Raw genomic sequence first — 15031 nt, 5'->3', positions numbered from 1 at the left:
CATCATGAATCAAGAGGTGCATGTAGTAGTGAAGGTTGTGTAAATGTTAAATTTAAATTCTAAACTCATCCTATGTTAAATTTAAATTCTAAACTCATCCTAGGCCCAGGTAAACATAAATCTATAATTAGTTCTCCATGTTTTTGTTTTTAATCTACAGTAAAACCTCTTCACCTACTAAGTGCAATTATAATACCCTAAATTTTTCTCTGAAAACCTTTTTAACATTTTCAAAAACCACACACACACACACACAGCTGCTCACCTTTGCCAATAGTAGTGCAAGCGTATCAAGGACAGCTACTTTAACATTCCAAGCAAATCTGTCTCCAAGAATTCGAATAAGAGGCCCAGTCACATGAACAACAGATGGTTTTAAAGCATCTGAGCTTGTGAGTCTAATAACTTCAGTCAAACCATTAGATGCTGCTTCCTTGAGCTCTGGTTCACCATTCAAAACAGCTTCTCGGAATATAGGCAAAATTGGCTGAATTCCTGTAATGAATTAAAACTGTCTGTTAATAAACAGCAAAGAGTAACTATACCAGCAAACATATAAGCTCTATTTATAAGTATTCTTCACAAATACTGTCACAAGACTGGTCTTACACATAATTCAATTATTATTACCTTTTGGCAAACAAAATCCAGGCATTAACTGGTCCCCTTTGAGGTCTGATGCTGCAAACTTTACAGCTTGACGAACATCAGACACAAGTGCCCGCTGATCGGTTGGATCTAAACTCTGGAAAAAATTGACACGTGTTATATGAAGTAAAAATATACAAAGCAATAATTTCTCAAAGATTAATAATCTCTCAATATTAAGGCAGATAAAAATCATACCTTGGTCACAGCATTAAGGGCATTCCATGATGTTTTAAGCATTTCTTCATCAGTGAGAGTGAATAGCTGAATAAGGCCACGCAAAAGCTGAGGCACATAATTACTGTAGTCTGCCCGGGTGTTAGAGCAAAATGCAAAGAGAATGGCAACTGCTGCTCTTGATACCCCCAAGTTATTGCTCCTGAAAAAAATCAAACAATTTACTATTTCTAATAATAAAAATATAGTCCACTGAACAAACAATATTTCACGACTAAGATTTTTTTCTGGCCTTCTAATGATTTTTTCTGTTACTAAACATAAACATTACCATAATTCCTTACATACAATCTGCTTAAGAGCTATCAATATTTTTTTTTATAAAGTTTTTACTTATACTAAAGTATTTAATTTACTTTAATTCCTTACAGGTAACCTGCTTAGAACTATTAAGGTTTAGAAGTTGAAGTAACTGCTTTTAGTTGGATTATGTTAAGTACTGCATTTTCCTGCATATAAAATGCACCCCAACTTTAGAGCAAGCATTCTAAAAACAAAAATACCCTTCTCTTGCCTAGTCTTCATAGGCCCTCCCACTGAGGGTTATTTTGAAAGTTCTCACCTCACAGTATTCAAATAAAAGTGTTAACATTAAAACTTGCTTTTGTAGACATGGTGTGTCTGCAATTCACGTTTTTTTCTGAATTACAGGAATAGCCTTTGCCTAAATTAGTGTCTAGCATAAGCCTAGCTTACCATTTGGTTTCCTCTCTGTGTTATACATTCATTTCTGATAAGTAATTTTTAAGTCCCTTTGGATAGATTTCAGTTTTCCAGTAACTGTCTAAGTCTAAGACAGTTCACAGATACCTCTACTATAACATCTTTCTGGTTATCTGCAGAAATAATAATGACCTCTCAAGGTGTATTCCAGTTAATTATAATCTTTTATCTATCTCTCAAGTCAATTATTCAACTACTTGCAAACATTCTGATGCCTGTTCCAACTCTTTTCTTCAGCCATGTACGTTATTCAAAGTAAAAATATAAATTTTAATAATAAAATTTATCATTTGGATAATTACCTTTTGTTAAAGTTACCTATCTCTCTGTGCCGATTAGGCGAGTCGGCATTCAAACAAAAATCGAATGGCTGCCCGGATGACTGTCTAGTTTACCTGTTCTCCACGAGGTGTGTTTCGAATGTTTTAGCTCTTGTCAGAATTCTCCTTGACAGCCAACTAAGTTATGGGGAGGTTGGGCGGGCCTACTTTAACAGTAAGTATCCAAATAATAAATTTTATTATGAAAATTTATATTATTTTTGATGAATCTTACCCTACTGTCAAAGTTAGCTGATTCCCACATTAAGAAGAGGACGGTGGGTAGTGCATCTAGACAAAAATCAGCTTAGACATTCGAGCTAAAGGTTTCTTGCTTGAAACCCAAAACATTCTCACCTGATCTGGAATCCTTGCCAGATTTTACTGCCACCAGAAGTTGGATTCCATTCAGGGAGCAAGGCCCTCATACATATGCAGCAAAGAGCAGCCTTATGGTGAAAACCGTTCTGATTCAGCCAGAATGAAACACAAGCAGTATGAGGGACCCCTGTGCCTGGGTCCAAAAGCCCTATAAAATGACAGTCACTTGAATACCTTTATGATATAAAGGTACGCTCCTATACAAAATTTGTACCTTCACGCTCCCTTAAATATTAAAACCCGGGATTTAAACAAGAGCCCAAAGAATTACTGTTTTTTTTGGTTCAGGAAAAGACTACCCACTACTAGTAGTGGATTAAGGGCTTTATTATTTTCAAACACAATTCTGTATACTTAAGGTAGTGAGCGGGTAAAAATCAAATTGTACTTCTACTGTGCCACATCAATCCTATTCTGGAGTGACAAATTGACTTAACACTAAATGAAGTTACAACTGCTGCTCACATTATGAATGTTTACCTTCAATAAAGGTAGAAGATATGGAGCTGGTTCTCATACACTAGCCTATTCAATACGTCACAGAGGACCTCGTGTTCCTTGAAAAAGATGTTATAAGTTTCTAAAAAAACACAACACAAAAGATTAACTTTGCCTCTTCCAGACTTAACCTTCACAAATACATTCTAGGTTTTCTAAAACCACAAAACAAAAAGTTAACTTTGCCTTCAAGCTTAACCATTGGCAAAGAGCTATATTTTCTAAAATCACCTTTGAGAACGACATAAACGTTTCCTAAAACCACAAAACAAAAGGTTAACCTAGCCTCTTCCAGGATTAACCTTTGACAAAGATGTTCAAGGTTTCTAAAAGGATGATAAAGATGTTCTACGTTTAACCTATCTGATTAAATTTTAATTGCCCCAACAGGACAGAAAAGTTTCCTCTTCTTCCCCACTAGGGGGTTACATTGGAATTCTTACAGGCCACTGTAAAACGTAGCCTTAACATCACCCTCAGCTCTAAGGCAGAAAGCTAAAACAGCATTCCCTTTACAACAGCTTAAAGAAGGGTGCTGGCAATAAATTTACTTATCAACTGCTGCTACTGCTAAATAAAAAGTTTCATAGTAAATTCAGATAAAGTTTAGACCTTCATCTAAACTCTAGACAGAGACTGACATAGAGATGAAGGGGCTTCAATCTCAACACCTTGCAGTGCTGATCCTCCGCAAGATCTAAAAGTACTTGGTGCAATACCGAGGAAAGTACGTATAGAACGATAACTTTGGAAGTAGACAGTGAAAAGTCTTATTTTCTCTAAACAGAAAACACTGACGTCTACAAGGTTCCAGGTGCTGAAAATTCCTCTAGAATGGCACCCTCAGCAATACACAGATCACTGCTTCTGACCCAAGGCCACGGCAGTTTAAAATTAATGACAGATCCTATAACAACTTGAAAATCTTCTTACTGGGGGGGGACATTCTAACATCTCCAAGCAGTTAAGGAGATGCCTTAGATAATGGAAGTATATGGAATGAGGATACAGAGAAGTAAAAACATAATGCATAGAAATTGAATCACTGATTCGGTAGAAGTGTCTTGCTCCTAAAGTCGACACCATCCACCAATGGGCAACAAAGTCCCAGACAAAACTTATAAAGGGCTGCACACTAACCCAAACAAAGGGCACAGAACAGCAATATCTTTTTGTAAAACATCTTGAAGGAACTTGCATGACTGAGGATGTATGGTAAATGGAATATGTTCTGCATGTGTACCACAAGTCTGACCGTTCCTTGGAAAGGCACAAAAATCACAATTTTTGGAAGTAAATTGTTTTTTCCTAACTTTACAAACCTGAGGTCCTTTACATAAGGAATATACTTACGGCATAGCTGGAATTACGGCCATTGAATCTTGAACAAGGTGGTTAGGCAGTAACTACTGTGTGGCAGGCTAGCCTGCCCGGATATAAACAGTCCTCTTTGCCTTTCGGCCCAGGTTCAGATTGAGGGGTGGCATGAGGTGGGCATATATGTAAAGGACCTCAGGTTTGTATATTTAGGAAAAATACAATTTACAATTCCAAAAATGATATTGTTATGATACAATAAAGTTTTGTACATACTTACCTGGCAGATATATACTTAGCTATAGACTCCGTCGTCCCCGACAGAAATTCGAATTTCGCGGCACACGCTACAGGTAGGTCAGGTGATCTACCGCCCTGCCGCTGGGTGGCAGGACTAGGAACCATTCCCGTTTTCTAATCAGATTTTCTCTACCACCTGTCTCCTGAGGGGAGGCTGTGTGGGCCATTTAATAGTATATATCTGCCAGGTAAGTATGTACAAAACTTTATTGTATCATAACAATATCATTTTTGTACATTAAACTTCCCTGTCAGATATATACTTACCTGATTGACACCCTTGGTGGTGGGTAAGAGACAGCTAACTACTGAAATAGACAGGAAAAACAACATACGTTGTTAGGTAATATATAAAAAACCTTGGTTCCTACCTGTTTAGGCAGAAGACTTCATGGTTACTGCCCAGGAGCCTGCTTCGCCTCAAGAGCCTCAGCGAGGTAGTGACCTCATGCTAAGAGTTCTTGTGGGTCTGTCAATGGGGTCTTATCCGCTTACTCGACAGAGCCTAAGGATCCTTGTCAATGGGTGCTAATCCACTAATATGACAAAACACCTTGCCTAATGGCATAATCAAGGAGCACAACACCGATCCCGACCACCTGATCCTAACACCCGGGTTAGTACTAAGATTGAAAGGAGTTATCCCCAACATCCTTTCAAACAACCCTAAAAAACTCAACACCAAATACTAAAAAACTAACTAACATAATTAAGGATCAGTATCAGCTCCCTGTCCCAGCACCAAATCCGCAGATACGTAAGGACCGAGTGAGAAGCATTTTTCATAGGTTACTCTGACATCCTTCAGGTAATGGGAAGCAAAGACAGAGTTGAATCTCCAGTACGTGGTAGCTAGAATGTCCTTCATTGACATGTTCTTATGAAAAGACAAAGAGGTCGCAACAGCTCGCACCTCATGCGCCTTAACTCTAAGTTGCTTGAAGGAGTCATCAAGGCATTTATCGTGAGCTTCTGAGATCACACTTCTCACAAAGAAGGCTAAGGCGTTCTTCGACATAGGTCTCTTCGGGTCCCTCACCGCACACCAAAGAGACTGTAGGCAACCCTTAAGTTGTTTCTTCTTCTGAAGATAAAACTTAAGAGCCCTGACTGGGTAAAGAGACCTTTCTATCTCCTTCCCCATGAGAGGAGAAAGTCCCTTGACTTCAAAGCTTCTGGGCCAGGGTTTAGAAGGGTTCTCGTTCTTTGCCAGAAATAAAGGCTGGAAAGAACATATTGCTGAGTCTCCTTTAAATCCGACACAAGAATCCAATGCGTGGAGCTCACTTGTCCTCTTGGCAGTTGCGAGGGCCAAGAGAAAAATGCATTTCCTCGTAAGATCTCTAAACGAGGCTTGATGAGGAGGTTCAAACTTGTCAGAAGTCAGGAATTTGAGGACCAAGTCAAGATTCCAACTAGGTGGGTGAGAGGTCCTAATCTTGGTAGTCTCAAAGGACCGTATAAGATCATGAAGATCTTTGTCCTCCGCTATCTTTAGGCCCCTATTTCTAAAGACAGCGGAGAGCATGCTCCTGTATCCTTTGATAGTGGATACAGCTAAATGTGATTCTTCTCTCAGGAAGAGAAGAAAATCCGCAATGTTGGTCACAGAGGTATTGGAGGAGGACAGCTTTGACCTACACCATCTCCTGAAGACTTCCCACTTCGATTGATATACCCGCAAGGTTGAAGACCTGCGGGCTCTGGCGATCGCGCTGGCAGCCTTTCGCGAAAAGCCTCTCGCTCTGACGAGTCTTTCGATAGTCGAAAGGCAGTCAGGGAGAGAGCAGGGAGGTTTTTGTAAAACCTCTCGAAGTGGGGTTGTCTGAGCAGATCTGTCCTTTCGGGAAGAGATCTGGGGAAGTCCACTGTCCATTCCGGTACCTCTGTGAACCAATCTTGTGCGGGCCAAAAGGGGGCGATGAGGGTCATTCTCGTTCCCCTCGAGGCCACGAACTTTCTTAACACTTCCCCCAGTAACTTGAATGGGGGAAAGGCGTAGGCGTCTATGCCCGACCAGTCCAAGAGGAGGGCATCGACTGCTATGGCTCTCGGATCTTCTACTGACGAGCAGAAGTTGTCCATCCTTCTGGAGAGGAACGTGGCGAACAGGTCTATCTGTGGTTTGCCCCACTTCGGAGTGGAGAGTCCACTCTGTTGGAAGGACCTGGTTCTTCCTGCTCAGTAGGTCCGCTCTGACGTTCTTTTTTCCTTGCACGAATCTTGTAAGGAGGGTGATGCCTCGTTCCTCTGCCCAGATCAGAAGAGCTCTTGCCAACTCGTAGAGGGAGAAAGAGTGAGTCCCTCCCTGTTTTCGAATGTAAGCCAGAGCCGTGGTATTGTCAGAGTTGACTTGGACTACCACGCCTCTGACCTCTGATTCGAATGACTTTAGGGCTAGATGGATAGCCAATAGCTCCTTCGAGTTAATGTGCCAGGACACCTGTTCCCCTGTCCAGGTGCCTGACACTTCTCTCGTTCCTAGTGTTGCTCCCCAGCCTGTCTCCGAGAGTCGGAGAACAACACTAGGCGCGGGTTCCGAATCGCAAGGGACAATCCTGCATTCCTCTTGAGAGGAGCCAACCACCAAGTCAAGTGGGTCTTGACGTCTTGATGAATAGGAAAGGAGTAAGATAGTTCTCCTGTCTTCCAATTCCATACCCTCTGCAGGTAGAATTGCAGGGGTCTTAAATTGAGCCTCCCCAGGAAAAAGAACTGCTCCAGCGAGGAAAGGGTCCCCAGCAGACTCAGCCATTCCCTCGCTGAGCTTCGTTCCTTCCCTAAGAAGGTTGAGACTTTCTCCAAGCCTCGAGCAAGTCTTTCCTGCGAAGGAAAAACTCGAAAACCCCGAGAATCCATCTGAATCCCCAGATAGACCAGGTTCTGGCTGGGGATCATCTGGGACTTCTCAAGGTTCACAAGAAGACCGAGAGACCGTATGAGGTCTAGGGTCGTTGCCAAGTCCTCCAAACATCGCTGTTCCGACTTGGCTCTGATGAGCCAGTCGTCCAGATAAAGAGATATGCTCACCCCCTTCAGATGTAGCCAGCATGCTACATTCCTCATAAGGCCAGTGAAAACTTGAGGGGCTGTCGACAGGCCGAAGCACAAAGCCCTGAACTGAAAGATCCTGCCCTGGATCATGAAACGAAGATATTTCTTTGATAAGGATGCAGGGGGACATGAAAATATGCGTCTTGTAGGTCCAGGGAGACTATCCAATCTCCGGGACGTAGAGCCGCAAGAATTTTTTCTTCTCTACGAATCGGTTCAACGCGCTCACGTCTAATACAGGCCTCCACCCCGCCGAGGCCTTCGGAACAAGGAACAGGCGATTGTAGAAGCCTTGGGAGTGGGGATCCTGTACTAATTCGATGGCCCCCTTTTCCAACATCTGATCCACAAGATGCAGGAGAGATCTTCTCCGGACAGGGTCTTTGTACTTCGCAGACAGCTCCCTTGGGGTCGAGGTCAGGGGAGGTCTGTCTTTGAAGGGGATGAGATATCCCTTCCTTAGGATTGAGAGGGACCAGTTGTCCGACTCTCTCACAGCCCATGCTTCTGCGAACTTCAGAAACCTGGCGCCTACTGGTGCTTGGAGGACTGGCGAGTCACTTGCCTTTCTTAAAAGGCCTGAAGGATGACCTCCCTCTCTTCTCAAGTCCTTTCCTTCTAAAGGAGGATCTCGAAGAAGGACCTCCTCGAAAGGGAGTTTGAGGAGTACGGGTTTCTTTCTTAACCACTGGTACAGCTGGTCTCGCCTTCTTCGCAGACTGAACAAGAAGGTCTTGGGTGGCCTTCTCAGTGAGTGAGTGAGAAATGTCTCTCACTAACTGAGAAGGGAAAAGTTGGCTCGACAGAGGGGCGTATAATAAAGAAACCCTCTGAACCGGAGAGACCGCTTTTGTCAAGAATGAGCTGAACACTGCTCTCTTCTTGATAATCCCTGCTCCAAAGAGGGATGCCACTTCTCCAGAGCTGTCCTGGACAGCTTTGTCCATACAGGACAACACGTTATGCAGCACTTCGGGGCTAAGGAAGTCAGGATCTTGCATCTTCTTGGCCAACGCCCCAAGGGACCAGTCCAGAAAGTTAAAAACTTCCAGTACGTGGAGTAATCCCTTGAGGAGATGGTCCATCTCCGACATCCCCCATGTGGTTCTGGCTGAAGACAGGGCATGCCTCCTAGATGAGTCCACCAGAGTGGAGAAATCTGCCTCCGCAGACGAAGGGCGAGCCAGGCCCATAGCTTCCCCTGTCTCATACCATATGCCTCTTCTCCCGGAAAGTCTGGAGGGGGGGCAGGCAAAGACAGTCTTTCCTGCTTCCTCCTTGGTGCTGAGCCAAGTCCCTACCGACTGAAGGGCTTTCTTCATGGAGATAGCAGGGCGCATCTTCAGGAAGGAGGAGGACTTAGAGGTCTTAGTGCTCATAAATAATGAACGAGGAGAAGGAGGGGCAGCAGGACTGAGTCTCTCTCCAAACTCCTGAACTAAGAGTGCAGCTAAGGTCTTGTAGTCTGAAAGCACCGCACCTCTAGGAGATTCTTCATCTGAAATCTCCTCAAGCTCTTGCCTTGCCTTGAAGAGGGAAGAGCGATCAACAGAAGGAGAGCGTTTATGCTGAGAGTTGTCCCTTGCGGCAGTACTCCGCTCTCGAGGAGAAGGGCTTCTAGCAGGAGAAGAGCAGTCCGAACGAGGAGATCTTTGAGTTGGCGCCTGGAAGATTCCTCTAAACTGGGAGGAGTCTGAAGTCTATCAGACGCCTCAATGCCATCAGTGCGTCTGAGAGGGGACTCGCGTCCGTCCGGGACATCGAGTAAGGAGATAGGATCACGTCCAACAAACGTCTCTCTCTTGCAGGAAGGAGGCTTCTTGGAAGGATCCTCGCGCCTGGCCGGCGCTTTGCTGCTAGGAAGAGGATCGCGTTTAAGCGGCGCCTCGCGCCTGGCTATCGGCTTGTGTCTAGGAGAAAGCCTTCGCTCAGAAGATGATACGTGCTTGCCTGGAGCCTCGCGCCTGGCTGGCGCCTTGTGCCTGGAAGAAGGCTCGTGCCCGGAAGGAGACTCGCGCCTGCCCGGGGACTTAGAGAACTTCTGTTTCTCTACGAATCAGTTCAGTGCGCTCACATCCAGAACAGGCCTCCACACACCCAAGGCCTTCGGTACGAGGAACAGTCGATTGTAAAAGCCTTGGGAGTGTGGATCCTGCACTAATTCTATGGCCTCCTTCTCCAACATTTGGTCTACGAGATGAAGCAGGGTCTTCCTCTTGACAGGGTCCTTGTACTTCGCAGACAGTTCCCTTGGGGTAGACGTCAAGGGAGGCCTGTCTCGGAAGGGGATGAGATATCCTCTTTTCAATATAGAGAGGGACCAGGTGTCCGCCTCTCTCAAAGCCCATGCTTCTGAGAACTTCAGAAGTCTGGCGCCTACTGGTGCTTGGAGGACTGGAACGTCATTTGGTTTTCTTGATCGGTCTAAAAGAAGACCTACCTCTCCTTTCCGCTCCTCTCTTCCTAGAGGAGGGCCGGGAAGATGAACTCCCTCGAAAGGGCGGCTTTGGGTTCCGTGGCTCCTTCTTTGCAGCAGGAACAGCTGGCCTCGCCTTTTTAGCTGACTGGACCAGCAGATCTTGTGTCGCCTTCTCAGTAAGTGAGTGAGAAATATCTCTCACTAACTGAGAAGGGAAAAGCTGGTTTGAAAGAGGGGCGTATAGTAGAGACGACCTCTGCACCGGCGAGACAGCTTTTGTAAGAAAAGAGCTGAATACAGCCCTCTTCTTAAGTATTCCTGCCCCGAACAGGGAGGCCACTTCCCCACATCCATCTTGGACCGCCTTATCCATGCACACTAGTACACTATTCAGGACTTCGGGGCTCAGGCAGTCATTGTCCTGTGTCTTCTTGGCCAACGCCCCAAGGGACCAGTCCAGAAAGTTAAAAACTTCCAAGACATGAAATAATCCCTTGAGGAGATGGTCCATTTCTGACATTCCCCACATCGTCTTTGCTGAAGAGAGGGATTGTCTCCTCGACGCGTCCACAAGCATTGAGAAATCTGCCTCAGCCGAAGCAGGGAGAGCGAGTCCCATTGCTTCACCTGTCTCGTACCAAATACCCCTCCTCCCAGAAAGTCTGGAGGGAGGGCAGGTAAAGACAGTCTTTCCAGCTTCCTCCTTGGAAGTAGCCATCTTGCTTGGTGAGACGTACCCGCGTGAAGTCAGATTAATCAACAGATATCACAAGTTTAACATACGACTAGAATTTGAGAAATATCTAGAAGTGTTCGTGAACTATCGGTGATAAGATTAGTGTGAAAATAGTAGGATAAAGCGTCTTCTAAGTTAGTTTATCAAGTGTAATACTATAAATCAGAACAAGATGGCAGTAAGTTCCAACTGCGGGAAGAGGTGGCGTAATTTGGCGTGTTTAGCAGATTCGCAATACGATGAGGTAGCAGGAAAGGAACTGGCATTTCTCATCTATGAAATCAGCAACAGTCCTAACCAAAAAGATACAAAAGCATTCATAGATATATTAGAAGGATATAATCCTTCAAACTGGAACAAATCTAATGAAAACATCTTGAAAATAATTGAAGAAGTTCCAAATAAAATCCAAGTGGTCAAGAGACTCATAAAGAAAATATACATAAACCAACATATTCCGACAAAGAAAATGAATAAGGTGAATCTTGTGAATATCCTAATTGATGCATTAGGAAAAAGAATGCCAAAAGCATGCAAACTGTGTAAGGTTTGGTATAGCATAGTCAATCCACAAAACCTAATCAGAAAATGTGCTGCATGCAACATTCCGACCCATCCACAGTGTGCTGAGGTAATACAAGATTTGAGAAAAGATACAAGAATTTTTTGTTCAACATGTCTATCATGGATAGACAATGTTATTAAATCAAGATTGAATGTACAAATAGTTGAGGATGAAGAAGAAGAGGAAGAGGAAGAAGAAGAAGAAAAAGAAGAAGAGGAAAACGGAAGAGAAGTAAACAAAAATGAAATGACAGAAAAAAATAAGGAAAACAAAGAACAAGATAAAAGTATGGATGCAGAGATACTCATTGATACTACATATGAGGCAATAAAGCAGCATACCTACGAAGAAATAAATTACGATATGACAACAGAAAAGCAAATCCCGAAGAGGCTCTACCCAGATCTATACAATGACGGGAAAGAGGAAAAAATAGACAAGAAAGACAAAATCTGCAACCTTTTGAAAAGAGGGAATTGCAGATTTGGAGAAAGATGTTACTACAAACATCCTAAGATATGTCAAAACTATGAAATATATGGTAAAATGTGCATACTTAGATGGATATGGGGATGATTGCAGAGATCTGCATCCAAAAAGATGTAAAAACCTAAAAGAAGGAAAAGGATGTAAGTTCGACACAAAAAATGCAAATATAGCACCCTGTAGCCATGAATCATAATCAAATAAATAACCAACCAAGTAATAAAATCCAAAATAAGAAAGAAACAAATAAAGAGAGAAATCAAGAATATCAGGTAAAAGAGAAAAGCAAACCACCAATGAGAGATGCAGAGGTGTCAGCAAAAAATTTCAAAGCATCAGCTCCGAAATTCTACTCAAGAGATAATAACTGTATTTATTATGCAAGAGGATATTGCAGAAACGGAGAAAATTGCAGATTCAGACACAAAATGAATAATTATGATGAAGGAAGATCAAATATTATGGAAAAGTTGGATTTTTTAATGTCAGAATTTCTGGAAATGAAAAAAAAGAACAACATACCAGAACAGGAAAGAGAATGGGAAAAAATCCTTATTACTACCATATTGAAATGGAATAAGAAACACGCAAACCATCATAGTGATGAATGCGCAGGGTTTAGTTACGAGTAACTCAAAAAGAAAATAGAGTACTTAGAAGAACTAACCCAAAATGAAAAGAAAATAGATATAATGAATATAAGTGAAACCTGGTATTCCCAAGAGACTGGGAATGATGATCAAATAAAAGGGTTCCAAACTTATAGATCAGATAGAAAAAATAGGAATCAAGGGGGAACCGCAATATATGGGAAAGACAAAAAACAAGGAAAAATATATGAGAAATATAGTAACTCAGAATGTGAACTAATAGCGGTAGAATTTGAATCTGAAAAATTGATGAACATAGTAATATATAGACCTCCTAATACTAAAGAGTTTGACTTAATAATTGAAAAATTGGATGATATATGTAGAAATCACAAGGACTGGACTATTCTCCTATCTGGTGACTTCAACTTTCCTTTCGTAGAATGGAAAGAACGAATAGGAGATTGTGGTTGTACTTATACATATAAAAAAGAGAGTAATAGTAGTGCAGAAGATAAGAGGCAATTTGAAAAGCTATTAGATATGCTACTAGAATACAACATTCAACAAATAAATCACCTGCCAACAAGAAAGGAAAATACTTTAGACCTAGTATTTGTGAACGAGATGAATTATGTTAAAGAAATAATAGTTTATAATGCGAGTATTTCAGACCATAATGTCATAGAATTAACAGTTCATTCAAAGCAAGTGAAAATAGAGATAAGCAAGAAATGAAAAAGTGGGAAGGATATGGAAAATACAACTTCTACAGTAAAAATATAAAATGGTCAGAAATTAATGAAGAATTAAACAAAGATTGGGATAACATTTTCGTAAGTGATGACATAAGGGTAAATACGGAGATATTATATAAAATATTGAAGAAAATAGTGGAAAAATATATACCGAAGAAGAAAAGTAAACATCAGTCATGCATACCAAGAGACAGAAGGATCTTGTTCCAGAAAATCAGAAAGTGGAAAAAAGGTCTTGCAAAAGAAAAAAATGCATGGAAAGTTATAGAACTAAAAAGTAAGATAGAAAATGCAGAACAAAAGATTATACAATCAAAAGAAAATGAAAAACGGGACTTGGAAGAAAAAACCCTATTAAATATCAAGCAAAACCCCAAACTATTATACTCATATGCGAAGAAGATGAATAAAAGAAGAATAGAAATAGGCCCTCTGAGAATTGAAGGGAGATTAACGAATGAAAAAAAGGAAATTTGCAACATACTGGCAGAACGATATAAGAGAATTCACCCCTAGAATAGATAATGAAGATAATGATATAGAAGTAAGGGATGAAAATAGTGAATATTTAGCTGACATAGATATTAATGAAGCTGATATTGTGCAGGCTATTAATGAAATTAAAAATGGAACTGCTGCAGGGCCTGATGGAATTCCTGCTATTTTGTTAAAGAAAGTAGTTCATTCTATCGCAAAGCCACTTGCAATATTATTAAGACAAAGTGTAGATACAGGCAAGATTTATGATGAGCACAAATTAGCATATATTACCCCTACTTTCAAAAGTGGATCAAGACTAGAGGCAAGTAATTATAGGCCTGTGAGTCTAACATCACATATTATGAAAGTGTATGAAAGGGTAATGAAGAAAAATATTATGAAACATTTAATAAAAAATAATTTGTTTAATAAAGGACAACATGGTTTCGTACCCGGAAAAAGTACACAAACCCAACTGTTAGTCCACCGTGAGAACATATTCAAAAATATGAAAAGCGGAAATGAAACAGATGTGGTTTATTTAGACTTTGCAAAAGCTTTTGATAAAGTAGACCATAATATATTAGCGAAGAAAATTAGAAAACACAATATCGTGGATAAAGTAGGAAGATGGTTAAAAGAATTTTTACACAACAGAAAACAGATAGTTATTGCAAACGACGCGAAATCGGATGAAGCCAAGGTAATATCCGGTGTGCCGCAAGGTACGGTGTTAGCTGCAATACTGTTTGTTATTATGATTGAAGACATAGACAATAATGTTAAGGATTCGGTAGTGAGTAGTTTCGCAGAAGACACAAGAATAAGTAGAGAAATTACTTGTGATGAAGATAGGAACGCTCTACAAAGAGACCTTAACAAAGTATATGATTGGGCAGAGGTAAATAGGATGGTATTTAACTCTGATAAATTTGAATCAATAAATTATGGAGACAGAGAAAGAAAGCTATATGCATATAAGGGACCTAATAATGAGACCATCACAAATAAGGAAGCAGTTAAAGACCTTGGTGTGATGATGAATAGGAACATGTTATGCAATGATCAAATAGCAACTCTGTTGGCAAAATGTAAAGCAAAAATGGGAATGTTGTTACGGCACTTCAAAACAAGAAAAGCTGAACACATGATTATGCTTTATAAAACATATGTTCGTAGTCCACTTGAATATTGCAATATGATATGGTACCCACACTATCAAAAGGATATTGCACAAATAGAGAGTGTACAAAGGTCCTTTACAGCTAGAATAGAAGAAGTTAAGGACCTAGACTACTGGGAAAGACTACAATTCTTAAAATTATATAGTCTAGAAAGGAGAAGAGAACGCTACATGATAATTCAGGCATGGAAACAGATAGAAGGAATAGCAGAAAATATCATGGAACTAAAAATATCAGAAAGAGCAAGCAGAGGTAGATTAATAGTGCCCAAAACACTATACCAAAAAAAGGAAAAATAGAAAGCACAGGACATTAATCCACTACGCACCAGCATC

At 41.2% G+C, this 15031-nt stretch overlaps 1 protein-coding gene across 1 annotated transcript in view; it reads right to left on the bottom strand.

Moving 5' to 3' along the window:
- The window catches only part of LOC135221689 (stalled ribosome sensor GCN1-like), a 339764-nt gene that overhangs the window by 44753 nt on the left and 279980 nt on the right, over window positions 1-15031 (bottom strand). Inside the window, exons 37-39 of the mRNA XM_064259421.1 lie at window positions 847-1027; window positions 631-745; window positions 266-495 (exon numbers count right to left, since the gene is read on the bottom strand). Coding sequence (XP_064115491.1) covers window positions 266-495; window positions 631-745; window positions 847-1027 — 526 coding nt within the window. The remainder of the gene's footprint in view (window positions 1-265; window positions 496-630; window positions 746-846; window positions 1028-15031) is intronic.

The sequence above is a fragment of the Macrobrachium nipponense genome, chromosome 3 (genome assembly GCF_015104395.2).
Source record: "Macrobrachium nipponense isolate FS-2020 chromosome 3, ASM1510439v2, whole genome shotgun sequence".
In the NCBI taxonomy this organism is placed as follows: Eukaryota; Metazoa; Arthropoda; class Malacostraca; order Decapoda; family Palaemonidae; genus Macrobrachium; species Macrobrachium nipponense.
This window is presented reverse-complemented; position numbering and strand designations above follow the sequence as displayed.